Source organism: Scomber japonicus, chromosome 6 (genome assembly GCF_027409825.1).
Source record: "Scomber japonicus isolate fScoJap1 chromosome 6, fScoJap1.pri, whole genome shotgun sequence".
NCBI classification, from domain to species: domain Eukaryota; kingdom Metazoa; phylum Chordata; class Actinopteri; order Scombriformes; family Scombridae; genus Scomber; species Scomber japonicus.
The window spans coordinates 22,908,597-22,928,133 of record NC_070583.1 but is presented as its reverse complement, the minus strand read 5'-3'; the positions used below and the strand labels follow the sequence as shown (position 1 = coordinate 22,928,133).

The window sequence follows — 19,537 nt, the reverse complement described above, 5'->3', positions numbered from 1 at the left end:
GTTTTACAAATATATTCATCTTGTATCTGCAAGATTAATTCATACTTTTATTGCAGCTGCATTTTGTAAAACAATGAAGAGCACGTTAACAAATGGACAACAAATGGGAGTTGCTTCATGTTGCCTTTTACTTTGACTTGTCTGCACAGAGCCCGACTGCAGTCCCATCCAATTGCAAGCCTGTATTTACCACCCAACATCATTGGGTGAGCTCTTGTAACCTAATGGGAACATTCTTCCTAGAAGGGTGGAGGTTGGTATGGCTGTAGATGTTCATGGTGTCCCCATACTTTTGGCTATGTAGTGGAAACAGCCGACATTATGGGGGAATCCACTATCTGGGTCACGACAGCAAAAGCAAAATTCACTTTTATGCAACAGTTTCAGCCTAGATGACCTTAGAGATCCAAAGGAGACTTGAAATGTCAAAGATCTGAGATGAGATGTAAAGGCCAGTGTATTTAGTGCCTTATCAACACTCATTATAGGCTAAATTTTCAATTAAACACCATAAGATTTTACATGTTTGTTTATATTCACTTTAAAACTTGTACATTCAATTTTCTTTTTGCTCCTAATTTGTATTTTTGTATATGATCTGTTCATGTGGTTTCCATTTCTATCTTGTGTTGCACTTCTGCACTGCTAGTTGCCCTTTAGGAACACATAAAGTCATTGATCGTCTGGTTTCCGGTGCATCGTCTTTGAAGCACTGAAAACCAGTGGGAAGCCAGCACACAAATGGTGTGGACTTATTGTGTCACTAATACGCCTTGAAACAGTGTTATAGATCAATTGCAGAAAGGACAAAGAACTGGCTCCAAGACAGCAAGAAATGAAGGTGTGAATTACTTCTCAGATCCCAGAGTTGAATGGACTTGATTTTTACATTAAAAGGAAAGATTGGCAGGTGACGTGTCACATGAAATATTTAAAAGATTATGTGGTTAAATAATAATCACCACAAGATCTCCTGAATGTATGTGATACATGCATTTGACAGACGCTCCCCAGTTTATTGGCTGGATGCCAACTGTGCAGGGGTCGTGTTAGGGTTTTGACCCTGGTCCGCTATGGCGCAGATGGCTTTGAACATTTAAGATGTTATGTTAGGACTGCTGAACACTCTGGTCAGGCAGAAAAACACACAAAGGGAAGCACAGTCCATGGTAGGGGCGATAATGAGTGGACATCACGCTCTGTAGCATCCTATTAGGAGAAGAATCCAATAATCCATTATATTCACACACACAGAATAGAATTTATTGATTGAGGAAAACTGACCCGTAGTGAGTAAATTGACAGTTGTGGCACTGATGGATGAGGGAGTGCATGTTCTGCTTCTGCTTTACGTCAGCCTTGTTTCTACAATTTTTACAAACAATCCTGGATTCATCATTCACCTCATTACAAAAAGTAATGATGAACTATATGGGAAAAGTTTAATTATACAACACTGTCTTTTTCTGCTGCTATCTGAACCCAGTAATTATGTTTTACTCCTGTCTTGGCAGGTGACCGTGACAAACACAAAAGTCTTTTACCCCTATTCCTCTGACACAGATTTTCTGTTTGGGTGCGAGGAGCTGCAGCCAGGCACAAGAGGAGATACTTTACACTGTCCGACACACAAGTACTTTGCCAACACTTGTGTATACATATACAAATGTGGTCTCAGTGTAAAAGGGTGTTCATTAACATCAGAAAGACGGTGGGGGGTGGTTGGCAGTCGCCAGCTAAGATTGGCTTTTCTCTGGGCTGAAAACTGAGCAGGAACTTCTTTAGTATCTTTCAACAGGCAGAGGCACGGTCGGAGATGAAAGTAGGTTGAGGACCATCTCTTACTTATCCTGAATGTAAAGAAATTATATGTAAGGTTTGAACATATCACTTCCAGGCTTCACACTCACTAGTGGTAGATAATATTTTACATATTACCTATAGTATTTTTGTCCTTATAATACTGCAAAGACTCCATTATAGGACACCCTGTCTATCACCAGAGTTACTTTTTTTTAAAAATATATATATATTTGTGATGACAACATGAAGGAAAACCATGAATATATTCACATTACCTGTCTTTCATCATCTGTGTCAATCAAGTTTGAGAGAAAATATGAAAGTAGTGCTCTACTTTGTCACTACTCACTATTTCCTCATTGTGGAGTTTACTAAATGTGCTGTTTTGTCTGTTTTTGTAACAGCTGAAGAGGCTTTGCGGCTTCAACCTGATAAGAAAGGTTTATTAGAATATGTTTATATAAAAAATATGATAACCAAACATACTTATCATTTCACCTCCCTTAACCTTGCATCTACTTCAATCCTTTAAATACACAGGACTTTGGACAGCTTTTACTTTCTTACTTTGCACATATCACTATCATGTTTTCTCCCTCCAAAGATGATGTCAAACACTGAGTTTCATAATGTCATGTAATGCTGTGCTTGTGACCTCTAGTGGGCAAAACCTGAGCACTGCATGGTGGAAATCCAAATCTCATGTAAGTCTATGAAAAATACATTGTTTGATTTAACATGCACTTCTTGTAATTGTACTGTTCTGTAATAGAAGACCAAACAGTGGCTTTAAGATGTAGTGTAAACACCTGCACAACTGCACATTATGGCATTGTTTCTCTTTATTTCATAATGTTATTTTCACTACTAACAAACACCACTGCAAAGACTATTTTCTCATTGTGGTAATTTGTTGCTTAAATGCTCAAATGACCCAAACTAATAGATACCTTAGAGTTGTAGAATAAAACACTCTAAACTTGCATTAACATTAAATATCACTTTGTCAGCACACACATTTGAGGATGCTTACCCTCTCATTGTCGCTGTGTCTCTCCAGCTGTTCCACAAAGCCATCTAGTTCCAGGTGTTTGTGTTGCTCCAAGTTTGTCCAGGTTGACATCTTCTGCCGACTTCAAACCATCCACAACAACTTGTGCACCCGTTCACAGATCGGTGGGTTATCCTACAGACCATCCAGAGCCTGTCAGAACTGCAGATAAATGATGAGCGAGATCACTTCAAACAATGACAACACACTGACAGTGATGTAAATAATTTAGATTTGGTTGTATATACATATATATGTATATATATATATACATATATATATATATATATATATATATAGGTAAACTGTATCAGTGTGTCATATGTCAGGAGTTGTAGCCTGTTTTCCCCTGTAGGCTATATCACACATTACAGCTGTGTGACAATGATGTGAAGCACCATAAGAATTATTTATAAATTAGCAAATTAATTAGAGCATGAGGCTGATATACATATTTAAATTTTATGCTGAAATGTATCAGAAGTCATTTCTTTAGTGACATCTAGTGGACATTAAAGGAACAAGTTTTTCTTCTATGGGACAGTTTCGAGTGCCTGAAAACTGATTTTCTCTTGTTAATTTCCAAACTTCTTCTAACTCCAGGCATAAAACATCTCCACAAAATGTCAATGTTTCTATTAAATGCAACATTTTAATGCAAGTTAAAGATGTGGGATATTTATTTTTAAGTGAAAAGTGGTAATGGAGCATCTTAAATACTCCTGGAACCACAGGGTCAGTAAGAAACCAAAACGTTTGTGATCTCACCTCATGCTTCTTACACTTGTCCCTCCGGAACTCTTCCACATCAACGTAGACTACAATATCAACATCTCCTGAACATCCTGGAAACATCTGTAGAGGAGGATTAGATGTATCTCCTTGGCATATTTGTACATTAGAAGGCTGGCAGTTTTCATATGAATTACATGGTTAGTGTTTGATACAGCTGTATCTGTTGTCCTTGGTAACTTGATTCCTCATTTGGTTTTATACAATTGTTGACCCCCACCATTCTTCAAAGGACCTTTATCAATCCACGTTACAAATCTCAGACAATATGTAGCCTCACATCAAGGTGTCAAGGTAAATCATTCAATTTAGTTCAATCCAAACTGCACTTTTTAATGTATATTACTGTGCAAAATCAGTATTTTGGGTGTAGTATTTTTTTCAGTTCAATGGAGCAGTATACTTTACACTTCTGTGCAATGTAAATATCACACTCAGGTATATTACTATTACACCAATATTCCTCTCAACATACTGTTAATATTTTTTATTTGTATTTCCTATTGTTCATATTGCTTGTTTTATTACTTATTATTCATTGTTATTTATCTTTTATAGATGCCCTTCTGTTTTTACTGTCCACTTTTCTTCTGTAACTTTCCCTACCATAAGACTAATAAAGGATTATTTTATCTTAATCTACCACCAATACACATCTATCAACATTTTATGCTGCACTGAGTCACCAGCTATTGATAAATACATTTTGAGAACACTATACAAACATAAGAAAGTTCAAGTTTATCTGATTTTAACCACAAAGAAATTACAGCTGAATTAAATATTGTTTCTCTGTGTATCAGGCTTTTTTTTTTAACTACAAAACACCAAGAAAAAATATAAAACACTTCAAGTGTACAGACTGACCTCTAATTACTGGGCATTTCAAATATATCTTTTTAAGACAACTCTGCTTCATTTTTATATAAACAGCTGTAATACAATATTTATGCACTTAATACATTTGAATTACTTCTAACTCCTAACTACTAAGTTAGGTATTGCATCATTGGTTTATGAAGCATTATCTAATATTAAGGTTAGGACTATTGTGACCCGTGCTGTAAAACTCTGCAGGTTATTACAGGTCAAAATTCTGCTGTGTAGTATTTGATTGTTAATGACACCTTTGCCCCCCACACAGCTCCTGTACTACATCTAATCTATGCAAACATGGGAACCTTTTCATCCAGACAGGCAGTGGTAGTAAAATAATCAGCACATTTGATTGATAGTGATATTAAACAACACCTACCACATATCTTTATGCCTACAAGTTACTCAAGGGTATCTTATCTACACGAGAGATAATCCAATGAATGACCCCAGACTTTATCTACTTGTTTGCTTTGATATATGCCTGTGACAAGTATTTGAAGACAAGACAAACAATGCAGACATGAACCTAACAAACATCTATGGAAATGTACAAGCATGCCAGCATCAGAGGCGCTGCTGTGAATTTCCTTTTGTGCATTTTGTTTATTGCTGCTTCACTTGAATGTTTGGCCATGAACTGAGTTTGACACTAGTATGACATGAAAACCTAAAACCAAGACACATACAATTTAAATGGAGTTTTCAGTGAAGCAGGAGAGATCAAGTCTGTCCTAAAACAATGGTCAGAGACCCAAATGAACATTGGCATATATTTTTCCTTTCTGTAACCATTCTTCCTTTAAGGGGCCATTAAGAGATCCCTTCATAATGCTGTAATGATGGTGTGAAAAATCTACAGTACTCCTTCCATGCAAAAACATGTACTTTTACAGATTATTTGAAATGTATATGAAGCTTCATCCTAATTAGTCAAATTAAGTAAATATTTCTCAGGTAGTCTTTTTATAGCCAGATTTCCTCTTTGTGCTATGATCCTTCAACCACAGCTGAACAGGGAAACACTGTCCATTGAGTCACAGCGATTGTAACTGTGTAAGAGATCCACTTTATTTGACTAACTCAGATGGCTGAAAAATGAGCTTTTAAATGCACTTTTGCTCAAAAGGACTGTGACTTTTGGTCCCTGTCACTTACATTGTAAGAACATGAAAGGAGATCTTCTAATGTTCAGTATTCAGGAGGAATAATTACAGCAAGAAAAATGTGTCAATGATCATTTTGGCAACTGGCTGTTGTCTTAAGAAAGGCTTAAAAACACTGGATCTATCCTTCAAGAATCAAACCAGGAAAGTAAAAAAAACCCAAACATGTAGCCCAACAAGAAAAACCAGAAACATTGTAGGCAATGTTTTTTTCTTTTTCTTTTACTGTATAATACAGAGAAATTATGTGGTGAAATGCTTAAATTATTAGTAAACTGCTTTAAAAATACACAAACTGCAATTATTGTGCCTTGTTTTGACATGTCAGTAAATCCCTGCCAGCTGCAGAGTGACTGTGCTGACATGAGAACAAGCCTATTACCAGATCCCAATGCGCAACTTTAAAAAGATTATGATAAACTTCTGTGAAATCAAATAAGCTGAGAACAATTTTTAGATATTTTTATAGTCTCCATATTCTTATTTTTTATATATTTTGGTGACTGTATGTTGTTGTAGTTCATCACTACAATATTTGTTTACTGCCTGGCTGGAAATCTAAATTCTGTTAAACAAATTTAATCTCCAAATCAAGATATTTATTCTTTAAGTACCAGATTACAAACTTGATAGCAAAAGTTTGAACATGATCAGATCTAGTAGTGTTTCACAGTAATTGTAGTCAACTAGTCAGATGATGAATGCATCAGTACACATATTAGTTTGTCACATGGTGCCTTCATTACAACACCTGCTCCACAGGTCGCATCTGAATGTCTCCAATCTGAAAGAAAGGATGCAGAGGTTATCCCAATTAGGTTAAACGGCTAATATTTTGACAGTGACAGACCAAAGGTGATAAGTCTGTGTGATAGGTCACTAAAATACAGACGTAAGAAAGGAAATCACTAACCTGCACATGGGGAGGGGCGCCGAGAACGTATGTAACAGCATTTGCTACATCTATAGCTTCCAAAGGCTGTAAGGGAAGTGAAACATTTCATCATTTAGAGCAGCTAAAATATTTGAGAAACTTTTGATATTCTAGTAATAATATGAGCAATACTCTAAGTATCTTGAGATTATATTTTTACCTTAAATTTTGTGTAAGCACCAGCAGCTTTATCAGTGTTCTGGCTGTAGAGCCGCGGAGCAAATTCTGTCTTCACTACACCAGGAGATATACACTGCAGAAAGAAGAAATGATCAGAGTGGACTGAATGTGGGGAGTGAAAATATTTATCTAAAGTGAGAAGAGAGAGGGGGATGAAGTCTCACTGTGGCTCTTATGTGAGTGTTAGCCTCACGCAGCTCCTGCCTCAGGCCCTCTGTCAGGGCAGTCACAGCGAACTTGGTGGCGCTGTAGAAATGCACATCAGTGCTATGAACCACACGGTGCCCGCTCATGCTGCGACAAGAAAGATGAATTGTGAGTTGTAGTAAAGATGAATCAGGTGAGCAACAGTATTTTGAAAGCATCATAAATCATTAGGTATTGTAACTGTACCTGTTTATGTTTATGATGTGTCCGTCATCAACATTTCTTTCTTTCATTGACTGATATGCTTCACGTGTGCATACAGACAATGCAAGGACGTTCACCTGCAAGAATGTTAGAAATCATAGAAACATCCCAGCATTATAAACCTATAGATATTGGCCTCTAGTCTATCAATGGCCCAATATGGAGGAGTAGAAGACGTATTTGCATTTTTTTAAAGATACTTGACCTAGTTTTACATGTTAATAGTTGAATAGTTAATTCCTCGAATAAAGAAACCTAGCTCTTACATCCAGCATGTTCTTCCAGCCACTGGTTTTGCCACCTAACAGTGATTCAGGATGAGCCAAGCCAGCGTTGTTGATGCACACATCCACGCCCTTGTGCTGGGCTTTGATGGCAGAGAACATGGATAGAATCTCCTCCTCATTGTTCAAGTCGCACTTGAAAGGCACCAAAACACCACTGTGGCCTTCACTTTGACACTCAGCTGCCAGTTTCTGAAATCAAAACGGAAAAAAAGTCAGAATATTAGCTTCAGAGACAACTCAGTGAATCAGTTTTCCATTTTCCAAGTAACATAAAACTAGTGCGGAAAGATTCAGTTTTTTCAAGTCTGTCTTAAATCAATAGTCAGGTAACCAAATGAACATTGAAACAGGTTTTTGTTCACTCCTCTAGTTCATACTGAACATTAGAAGATCCCTTCATAATGCACTTACAATGTAAGTGATGGAGGACAAAATCAACAAGCCTCTTTCTGTGCAAAAATGTATTTAAATGTTTATCTGAAGCCAATATGTAGCCTTGTTTTGATCTACCAAAGTAAAAGGAAATACAGGGAAACAAAAAGAAGGAAATGGATGAGAAAAAGACTGTAAACGTGACATCCACTTGTCTGCTAAAGCCTCATAGCAGCTTCAGAAAAACAGACATTGTGATCATGTCCTTTAAGTGCATTAAGACTAATGAATGAATATTAGGAAGGTTTGGTTAGTGTTTAAATGAACTTTTCCAAGAGGCGGGAGGTGCTCACTTTTTTGTTTTGGTTACAGATTATGGCAGGTGAAACATTAACTAATAAACTGACTTACATAACACTGACACAGCTAAACGTGTTCAACACTGTTATTTCATGCAATACATTATGTGTGTGTGTGTGTGTGTGTGTGTGTGTGTGTGTGTGTGTTGGGTCGTTGTGAGTTTAGCAGTCTAACATTAACTGTTACAAAAATAAACAAAGTAACAATAAAATGTGCTTTCATTGGGTTAAAGCCATAGACTATATAAAGGTTAAAGCTGGTGTTAGTTACATAAAGTGCATTTACATTAATCAACAACCAATACTTCCTGTACAGCTGTTCAGTCACCTGACCTCACTCTTAGCCTACTTTTAAACTAGTTTTCCTTTTAAAGTTTTTTAAGCTCTAGCTTCTGATCATCACACTAGTTTGTACTGTTTGTCTATGGTGGGTTGTCTATGGTTGTCACTCTCTGAATCCCACCTGGTGCAGACTTTTTTGAGCGTACCTGCATTTTCTCCAGGTCCCTAGCGCAGCCCACTACCTTCATCCCGTACCGGACTAACTCTTTAACGATTGCCGCCCCGATACCGACCGAGGCTCCGGTCACCAGGGCCACTCTGCCCTTCCAGCGGTCCATCACACCAGCACACACTGACCAACTATACTGTTAACACAAAATACAAAGTTAGCTGCTAAAGCTGCGAGCAACCTCCGAGCTCCTACAGTTACGCTGGAGCTGGAAGGCGCGCAGTTCCTCACATGCTCAATACGTCATTCTGATGCATTCAAGGCAACTGAGAATTGTAGGAATTCGCAGAGAAATGTATTTTCTAGGGCTAGGTTAATCACCTCAAGGTTGTTGAATGATGGAGCAGCCAATCTCTAATTAGGCCAAAGATTAAAATGCTACGGTTGAACACAAATGCTGACTAGAGTGCCCTTATTTAAGACTCCCTCCAGACCTGTATTAAGATAGGCTATATGAAAGTACTGCTGTGGTTAATGATTTGTACCTGATTTGTTTTTTTCATGAAAAAGTTAAATTAAATGTTTATAAATTGCAAGATATGCAAGTTTTGGCACATGCACAATAAACTTCTTTCGATGCATATTTTGTAGGGTGGTTTAAATTTTTAATTTGTCAATCTTACTGTTACAATTTACCACAGCTTGTGTACAACCTATGGCACTCCTTGCATTTGACATCAAATATTGAATTCGGTTTGGAGAAGTTGAAAACATTTCCTTGTATAGTATACAAATGAGGGTAGTTTGTGTTGAAAATGGAGTGCTCTTTATGTTAATGTCTATGTACACGTATGGATGCACCTGTATGTACCTGTATCCATGTTTTTTGAAATCTTCTTCTCTATCTTGTGCACATGAAATACTTTCATGTCTGTCCAGCTCCCAAAACATAATATTTAATAAAAGCTTGGTTGAAAAAATAATGTGTATGAAGTGAATCTAAGATCAGTTGCTGAAGTTGCAAAAGGGAGCAATTATTAGGCCTATTATTGTCATAGACTCATAGAAGTGCAAAAGACTTGCTGTCATATTCTAATAAGTCTGCCTTCCAATAATGAAGAAAACCGTGTCTAAATGTATTTTTGTTCTTTTTTAAATATCTGATCAGGTGGTTATTTTTCTGATAAACAAAGCTAAACTGTCTCATTCCAGCTGTGAGTATTTAGGCCTGACCATTTGAATTTGAAGACTCATCATTCATTATGTTATGATTATCAATATTCAGATATCAGTGTACCAACGCCTGCAGAGATTGGACATACGGTCATAAAAATAATAGGGTTATAAAAGCATTCAGTGGGGTGGTGGCAGGACTAATAGGTGGGTGTACCTGTATTATAAATTGCTGACTGAACTCTGTTACTGGACTCATCTTCAGAAATATTCAATACAGGCAGACTGGGACGGATACAGTACCTTTACAATGCTGCTAACATCTGTTTTATTCTTGTGTGCTTCTGCCGTGAAGATTGTGTCAGGGGCAGGTAAATTCATTCAAGAAAATAATCTGAATTTATATAAATACAAAAAAAATGGAAACATTTTATTAAATATATTCTGTTGTAGTAATAGTTTGGTTATAAATAAGTGACCTGATATCTGATCTTCTTTTCAATCATGTTATATGGAACCAGAATAGTTACTGTATGACTCCTACAGCAGCAGAATAGGCTTCAGTTAATGGCAGAAGTATATGACTGTAACAGAAATATATTTTATTTCTCATAACTTTCATTTCTGTTTTTGATTTCATATTGAATGACTTACTTTATACCATTTGTTCCAGATTGGTGCTACCAGTCCCAAGTTACATGCAGCAATCGCACCTGCTCAGGTAAAACTCAGGACAACACTTGCCATACTAATTAAATGTACCAGAAACGTTGAATGCACTATTGATCTTCTTGCTTCACAGGTCCGGATTCGTGGGGTGGGGTTTCACCGCCCTGTGATGGCAGATCCCAGTCCCCAGTTAACATTGTTACCAGGAGATTGATAAGAGATGAACGTCTCACTCCTTTCCAGTTCACTGGCTACCAAGAAACGTTTCACGGTCGCCTTCTAAACAACGGTCACTCCCGTATGTATTTGAAACCCCTTTAACCTGCATTAGTGAAAAATAATGATTTCAGTTTTGATTGAAAATTTAAAAAAGAACGTAGTTCTCTGCTTCTAAGTGCAAGCAATCCGTTTGACTGGTTGTAAAATATCAGTTGTAAACTGCTGAGATAACGGTCGTAGGGTCTGATTTACTAAATGTCTGCGTGTATCAAAATGTGACATCACCCGCAAAAAATATGCAAGCTGATCTACTAACGCTGAGGTTGGTGTCTTTCAACTGTGCAAGATAATACGCGCTGTCCAACGTTTGCCATAATGAATATGTAATATGGGGCGTTTCAACCCCAGTGTGCAAAATACAGGGAGGAGAAAATGCAAATATATTATTTAGCACACGCATTGTGATTTACCAAACCTGAAGGTATTCTATTCTGAAGCTAACTGCGTCTATTAATAATACCTTTGAAGGGCAGATATTAACCGGCTGCGCACTGCGCTCAGATGACTTCTGTTACTGTAGAGAGGAGGAGACGGAGGCATAATGACAGAATACGCACAGGATGGAGTTTTTCCACAAGTGTTAATATTTTGGAGTGGAATATTTTTGGTTTTACTAACAGCATTGACTTTGTCACACATATTCTCCCATATGTCGTTTTTTTTTTTTGGCAATATTAGGGTTTTTTTAATAACTCAATATATTTGTCAACTTCTTCCACTAGAACCTGATCACATTTCATTTTGCGCTTGCAGCTTTCTGCTCGCCCGAACTCTATATTCAGACACGCAAAACCCTCATTTAAATACTGCTGTCTCCACTCTGTGGCACCTGTTTTCATTTACGCAGTTATTATATCACCCACAAAACGCACGCAAACGAAATGCGCAATTTAGTACCCTTTATTTGGGATCTTAGCAGAGGTGGAAAATAAAAATCTGTACTTTTACTTTTACTTAACTATATTTTGTGTGAAGTATTGTACTTCGCTACATTTTAAATCACATCCGTTACTGAGTAAAAAATGTTGGCCTTTTTTTTTAAAGCAAAAACCAGCATGATACAATAACTTAACATTCATAAACTACTGCAGCCTGTGACAACCTGGCAGCTAGCTCTCATAGCGACGTATAAACTCTAACAGTACACAACAAACTCACATATTTACGGACGCACACTAAAAGAAATGTCCATTAGACGTTGTGCCGTCATCTGTCTCACTCTGCATGTACAGGCATTGAGCATGATGCGTTCACGTGAAAAGGACAGCGTCGGAAATGAGAGAATTAAGCGAATGGTTTTCAGTAGGGGTACTTAAAATGTTGTTCTTCTTTGGGTCATTTAAAGAAAAGTTATTGCTCTTGTGACCTTGACCCGTATTGATTTATAGATTTGCAGTATGACTGTTGGTGAAAAAAAAGGATGGTTTACAGCATGGGCGATTGTAGTACTAGGATCAGACCTTTAGAGGGGCTCAGCTGCTAAGTAGAATTTGACATTCAATGCCAAGCAAGTGTTTAATAATTCAGTGTTTCCCCACACAATTTTTAGAGACTATGGTGGGTTTATTATTTATTTTTAGGGGTGCTGAGATCAAATTTAGGGGTGTTAGAGCATCCCTAAAAAGGGTCTAAAATCGCCCCTAGTTTACAGAATCCACAATTTATGCCACCTTCAATTCAATTCTTGTTTTGTTTGAAAACGTTTTATGGGATGGGCTGCACTAAAATTAAGGCCATCCAGAAATGTTTTAAATGTCATGTGTTGTAAATATATACCTTTACCTCTAATTAAAACAATAGTTAGAGATTTAGATTAAAGTAGTGGTACTTTTACTTGAGTAGAATATTTCAGTACTCTTTCCACCTCTGGATCTTAGTAAATCAGGCCCTTACAGTGTAAGAGAGGCAAAATAAACAATGAAAGAGAGATACAAAAAAAAAAACAACAACAAGAAAAACACTGTAGCTAAATCCAGATTTTTTTTTTTTTTTTATCCTCACAGGGAGGGTTTCAGGTTTCATTTTCTATCTGAATTGTTCAGTTATTTCTTTTCTATTCTAGTACAACTGGATTTGCCCTCAAGTATTCAGATCACCGGAGGAAATCTGGCCACAACATACAAGGCAGTTCAACTTCACATACACTGGGGCAAAGATGGAGGTCCAGGATCTGAACACACGATTGATGGAGAGCAGTTTCCAATGGAGGTAAAAAAAAAATATATGGTCAATGTTTGTTAAAATTAGCACCGCATGTGACAAAACCCATTTGAATAACCTTTGTATACCTTCTACAGATGCATATTGTCCACATAAAAGAAGAATATGACTCTTTATCCCAGGCTGTCAGAGACCCTTCAGGAGTGGCTGTTCTTGGATTTTTATTTGAGGTGATTTTATTTATTTTTCTCTTATCAAAAACAGTAGAGGGGAGCTAAAGATTACTAAAATGAGATGAAATGTGATTTCAGGCACTTTAACATCATGTTCTTTCATTTCAGGAATCAAGTTCTGCAAACAAGAAATTTGATCCCCTCATTAATGCTCTGAAAAGTATCACTCAACCCAGTAAGTCATTCATGTTTTGTGACATGCAAAAACGGCATGATTGCGCTTTATTAGCTTCCAGACACATTATCTCCATTGTCCTCAATGTCCTGCCAATTGTTAGAACATAAGGCTAAAGTGCAATTGTCATGACATAACACAACATCATAAATTGATTAAATTAACGAAGTGGTCACTTTGAACCCATTTACTATGAGATTCTGCATGTTAATGTCCTGTTAATATTTCATAAAACCAGCCAACTTCACAACACTGGAAGGTGTGTTCCTGGATATGTTCATTCCTGCTCAGAAGAATTTGAGCAAGTATTTTCGCTATGACGGCTCCCTCACCACACCTGACTGTTCTGAAGCTGTCGTCTGGACCCTGTTTACAAGCACTGTGCAACTCAGCAGGGAACAGGTAATTTTATGACAATATTTTGTCATCTTCTCAAAGGACGAAATAATTTGTAAAACATCACCAGCCTTGTTCAGCCCATATTATTACCCTGCAGAGTAAATTCTCATCTGTTTGCTGTATTGTTTCATCTATGTTACAGCTTGCTGCATTCAATGAGCTTCAGTTTTCTGATGGAAAGCCAATGGCAAAAACCTACAGACCAGTGCAGCCCTTGAATGGAAGGAAAATTTATTACTCTGCAGGCTATGCTGCTGTGGTTAGTGCTGTGTTGCTTATCAGTTCAGTGCTGGTATCCACTGTTGGTGCACTCTCCTGAAACACTGCAGGATTAATGCCGAAGCCTTCTTCTGATGGCCAAAAGGACCATTTCCATGTTCTTTGGTAAAATGCATACATATAGTGCACTGTATTTTTGTAAGTAGATTATGTATGTGTAAATCTACTGTGCAGTGTGCAATGTGTGTAATTTTGTCTCTAACTAAATACTGCAAAAGTGTCAACAGCATTTTTTCTTCCTTTGCTATATATAGGAATTATGTGAGCTTTATCTTTAATAGTTTAACATTTTATAATTCTTGGCTTGACTTTAATTTCTTATAATAATAAAAAAGTGATGAAGCTTACTTATAACATTAATCAATCATTGTTTTTACTTTTGCAACACAAAGTTAGACTGCAGTATGACCCACACAGCTTACAGACTAATAGTTGTATGGTTGCTGATATTTGAGTGAAGACACATGTTCATGTCAGTAAAACTGCTAAAACTGTGAAACGCAGTGTATGAATAAATAAAGTTGGATTTCTGCTTTGTAAGTCGAGTGTTGTTCTCTTCAATTATAGAAATATTGTGATGTACAGTAGATTAATTTACTGCAGTATGTTGCAATAAATCCATCCATCTCTGTGGTCAGATAATACTCACTGTTACCCTGATACCTGAAGTCACAGACAAAGGGGATACATCAAAGCAAACATACAGAAACATAGGGGAAAAAAAGAATAATGAAAACATCTGTATTACCAGGAACAGACATGAATTCAATCAAGCTTCTTTTTTTTTTTTACAGGCAAGGCACATTTATCTGTTATAACCTTTTGACAACAATGCAATTCAAATGACCTTACATAAAACATAAAAGGCATGGAGACAAAATGTAAAAGAAATATGAGACATTATAAAAAGACACATTTAATTAGAATTTAAAAGAGTTAAATGTGAAACAAAACTAAGCTAATATAAGACAGGAGACTAAATATTACAGTGCAGTGCAATATATCAATCAAAAGCCTCAAATATAATTCAATAAAAGCCATCGGCAAACAGAATACAGAAGATATGATATTTTAACATGTATACACATATGTAATTCTGAAATGTTATCGTTTCTATATTCTATTTTGATAATAATAATAATAATTAATTGAATGACTGGGAGTGAGAAATGATTTGCTGAAGCATGGTGCAAAACACAATGTTAGAGATCTTTTATGTTATTATGAGAACTGTACGCAAGCAAAAAGACATCACATGCCATAGTCAGCTCACTTATTAGTCACCGGTGTCACTTATGAGAGGGAATTTCTGAAACTTACATATAGAACCTTAAATGCTCAATTGAGATTTTTTTAGATAGATTGTTTTCTGTTCATAGTTTCCACTAATCTTACTAAGCAAGTACCATGTATGTAACTGTGTTGTGAACATAGCTGAGGTCCTAAACTGCAACAAAGAACAAAAAATGATTAAAAAAAACAAAACTGTTTGGTCACGATAAGTTGGTTTCACTTTGGCTTGTCCAACAAATTTGAAACTTCCTCGTCTCTCTATTGACCCTTGGTGCTGATTGTACACTCCTCTATGTTTATTTTTATCTTAAGAAGTGAGCACTTCTGATCTGACCATTCTAACAGCGGTCACATAGCTCCGATATGAATAATATCTGAGTCACTTAGAGACAACCCCTCCCCCACCCCCCCTTTACTTCAACATGTAAAGTGAATGTAGCCTATGACTTCTCTATAAACCTCAATAGGTGGACGTTATCAGTTCCACTAACATCCACAGAGTGGCAGCACTGAATAACTCTGAATGACTGGGCTCTGCTTCCTGTGTTAGCAGTGAACTCTCGGTAGCAGTTAGATACTGTACTTACAGTTCTAATATAGTGTGTATATCATGGATATCCTCAAATGTTTCTTTTTATATCTTTAGGAGTCTTGGGGAAGTTTCATCTATCATTTTATAAGCCATGAACCCAAGCACAGCATGATGATGTAATGAGAAAGTTACACTCTGAAACAGGAATGATGCCTTTTTTGTGGTGTGTGTAAATGCCACACACTTTGCAGCTGAGGAGTCACATGAACATGGTTGATTTTGACACTCTTGAATAAACACTAAAGAATAGAACTTGAAATGTATTTCTCAAAGGAAAGAAACATCCTCGGCTTCTGTGTCTCAGCTGCACAGACGCAGAGAAGAGGACTGTCTCTCAGTTTGAGATCAATCCTTATAGGTAAAACATAATTCAATCAGTCCTAAGCAGTGCCCTTAGAAGATAATACCCACTGGTGTCATTAGATGGTGCGCTTGTTTTTGGAGTCCTGGCACTATCTATATCACCGTAAGTAGTCGAGGAGATCACTTTGGATATAATCCCATGTTGCACAGGAATAGCTGTCTGATGCAAGCGCAGTCTCTATCGCAACAGTGCTGAGATAATCTGCAGGATGCAAAGTCATGCTGCAGTGGTGCTTTCCTTGTTCTCTTGAACAGGACACACACAGACTCAATATAATAACCTTTACATGTGAGCATGTGTTGTTTGAATAGAAAAAATAAATATATTGTGTGATTCCCTGAAACAAAAACCCTTTAATATGCTATTTGATTCATTTCATATAGTACATTACTGCCTACATATCTTTTCTTCTTCTTCTTTTTTTTCTCACAAGGACATCTTTTTTCTCGGTTTGTGCACACCGCCCTTCCCCCACTTCCTCTTATTTCACTTGGTGTGACTCTGAGGTTTGGGTTGTCAAGACAACGGAGGACACAGGCCTGTCTATCGTCTATTTTGCGAAGTTTCTGTTGTTGCAAGCATATTGCACATTTGCTGCTGGGATAGGGAAGAGGCCTTGCACCATCCCCCACCCACACCTTGTCACAAACACACAGGCGTGAGTTAGTTCTCAGAAATATAAACGAGATATGAAGTCTTAGCTCTTCCTGTAATCTATACAGAAGATTTTAGAATTGCACGGCTGTAAAATATAACATGTAACATATTTGAGACCAGAAATTAGGCCTTTGTTAACACAACCATTTAACAGCATCTCTAAAATCATCTTTAAGTGTGCTGTAATGTTTCATCTAAGGGTCTCACTTTGATCTTTCATCTTTATGTTGCTATTTCACTGAGAGCAAGACCTCAGTGTTGCAACAGAAAACATTGCTTAGTCCTGAAGTAACATGTACACACCCACATAAATTATTAGTGTGATCAATATCTATCTACTTTATGATCTGACTTCTTAAAAAACAAAAAAAAAAAAAAACAGGTGTCACCTTGTAACTGTATGTCCATAAAAGGGATGAGTTCATACATGGTAGCAGTGGTGCAGTCAGCTAGACTTCATGGGCGTAGGCTTTGAATTTGCATGTGTGTGTAGAAGTGGAAAGTAACTAAGTATACTTCCTAAAATGTTAGTACAATTTTTAGAAACTGGCCACTTTTGATTGAAGTTGTGAACTCTTTTCAGTCCATTACATTTACTTGATAGCTACAGGTATTTTAAAGACTAAAATTGTATGTAAAAATATATGATATTCTCATTATAATGTATTGAGTTGTCAGAATCGCCCAAATCTCATAAAAAAGTATGTAAAGTAGTTGGACCTAAATTAAGATGAAGAGACTATGGGTTTGAATGTAAACTAAACTTTATGAATTCTCAAAACATGAAAACATTTGATATATTTTACTGTAAATATTTTTTGATGTGAATAACGATGTTCAGGATTTGAATGCTTTTGCCGCCAATATGTATGTGCGCGTTTGTATGTGTGTGTGAACATAAAAGCATAAGCATGTGCACATCTGCATACACTTCCCTGCATGTATAGTTGCATGTGTGTGTATGTGTGTGCGTGTGTGTGTTTGTGTGTGTGTGTGTGTGTGTGTGTGTGTGTGTGTGTGCGTGTGTGTGTGTGTGTGTTAGGGCTTTTCCTGTGTGAACCACGTGGCTCAGACACGGTTAATAAAAGATCACGTTCACTTCTGGGTTTTCTTTCTCCTGGGAAGTCCAAACGTTGGTAAGACCATGACAGCAACTGACTTTGCTCAAATCTGATGATTTCTGTTTTCTTTCTTTATTTTACTTTTGTTTTATCTTTAGAATGAAAATGTATTTATATATACTGAATTTTTGGATCAGAATCTTTTTAAGGAAACTTTACTGTCAAAATGCTATGTAAGGTAAATATGAAACTTATAGTAAACTGTATCTTTATCTCAGTTATGAAATGATGTTAGAGAACGAAACTGTGTCACATTTAATGTGTAAAAACTTGCCTTTAGTCAACCCTTCAAATCTTCAGTGTTTGCGGTGGAGCGACCAGAAGCGACTGATGTACAGTGTTGTCACCCATAAAGTAGAAAGCACTACTAAACTTCACTACACAGTGTAGTGTTTCCTACTTTATGGATGAGTATACTGTTGGCTGCAGAGGAATCTAACAGAAAAAAGAAACCAACGGACTTCAGATTTAGAGTTGAAAACTTTTAGGCCCATAATGAAAACCTGCTGAATTTCTCTGTTTTTTGTTTTGTTTTTTTCTTTGATTGTTTATGCATTACAAATTGATGTGATGAAAGTAAATGCAAAATTCAACAATATATGTTTGACGTAATGTAGTGAAATCGCTCTACAGTTAAAAGAAAGCAGGAAGGCAGTGTACAAATTCAAAAGTTTATTTTAGTTTTTTGCTGGTGATACATTCATTGTTTCCTTTTTTTATTTTACAAAATTTTTTACAAGGTTTCTGTTGTGTGTTTCACATGAAAAATGCAGCAAAACATTTCAAAAGAAAAAAAAATCCCCTATATGAAAAGACTATGAGCCCATTATATAAAATATACATACAGGGTATAAGGCAAATATGGACATGCTATAATGATACACTCTGGTCTTCAAAAAACTGAGACTATAGGTGTATTCTTAAGGCTAAAATAATCTATAAATTGTCATCGGTATCACTGAGGCTCCATTTAATCTCATATTTTAAAATTTTAATTTGGGATATATAACTGTTCTATAGCATGAATCAGGCTTTTTGGGAAAGTGCATAAAGTAAAAGTAAAATGAAGATAAATATCAGATAAGTAATAACTGAACTGAAACTCTTCCATTAAATAGTTACACAATAAAACAATAACTTAGGTTTGGGTGCTTTTTTAATATAATTTGAAATTGTCTGTATTTCTGACCAAAAACTGTATAATTACTGTCATAATTCTTCAATAAATGGTTTATGTGAACAGTGTATTATGAGAGCTCTTTTCACTTAGTAGCATTATGATTAAGCTGATTTAGATAGATCTTCAGTTATGCAATCTAAAGCAGGTGATGTGCTTTACTATAATATAAAAATATAAAAATCTTTTTGACACTTAAAATGTCTGTGTAGCTATTTTTAAAAAAACATTATATGTATATACATATACATATATATATATATATATATATATATATATATATA

General features: G+C 36.3%; 2 protein-coding genes across 2 annotated transcripts; one reads left to right on the top strand and one right to left on the bottom strand.

The window, feature by feature from the left end:
• Positions 1–5,908: 5,908 nt before the first annotated feature.
• On the bottom strand, positions 5,909–8,959 carry LOC128360321 (dehydrogenase/reductase SDR family member 11-like). Its single transcript, XM_053320725.1, has 7 exons — positions 8,720–8,959; positions 7,480–7,689; positions 7,196–7,290; positions 6,967–7,096; positions 6,783–6,875; positions 6,602–6,667; positions 5,909–6,472 (listed from the first exon to the last, which is right to left on the bottom strand). The coding sequence occupies exons 1-7, from the start codon at positions 8,849–8,851 to the stop codon at positions 6,431–6,433; spliced, it is 768 nt and encodes a 255-aa protein (XP_053176700.1). The 5' UTR covers positions 8,852–8,959; the 3' UTR covers positions 5,909–6,430.
• A 1,206-nt stretch (positions 8,960–10,165) lies between these two features.
• Positions 10,166–14,089, top strand: ca4b (carbonic anhydrase IV b). Its single transcript, XM_053320207.1, has 8 exons — positions 10,166–10,226; positions 10,529–10,576; positions 10,658–10,822; positions 12,866–13,011; positions 13,101–13,193; positions 13,305–13,371; positions 13,610–13,773; positions 13,913–14,089. The coding sequence occupies exons 1-8, from the start codon at positions 10,166–10,168 to the stop codon at positions 14,087–14,089; spliced, it is 921 nt and encodes a 306-aa protein (XP_053176182.1).
• Positions 14,090–19,537: the final 5,448 nt, after the last annotated feature.

Bases quoted from the DNA above. Each gene is read 5' to 3' on its own strand.
- LOC128360321 (XM_053320725.1), bottom strand. From the start codon at position 8,851: ATGGACCGCTGGAAGGGCAGAGTGGCCCTGGTGACCGGAGCCTCGGTC. The intron at 7,690-8,719 runs GTACGCTCAAAA...TTTTGATTTCAG, and splicing joins GGGACCTGGAGAAAATGCAG to AAACTGGCAGCTGAGTGTCA. The intron at 7,291-7,479 runs GTAAGAGCTAGG...ACATTCTTGCAG, and splicing joins GCTGGAAGAACATGCTGGAT to GTGAACGTCCTTGCATTGTC.
- ca4b (XM_053320207.1), top strand. From the start codon at position 10,166: ATGCTGCTAACATCTGTTTTATTCTTGTGTGCTTCTGCCGTGAAGATT. The intron at 10,227-10,528 runs GTAAATTCATTC...CATTTGTTCCAG, and splicing joins GAAGATTGTGTCAGGGGCAG to ATTGGTGCTACCAGTCCCAA. The intron at 10,577-10,657 runs GTAAAACTCAGG...CTTGCTTCACAG, and splicing joins CAGCAATCGCACCTGCTCAG to GTCCGGATTCGTGGGGTGGG.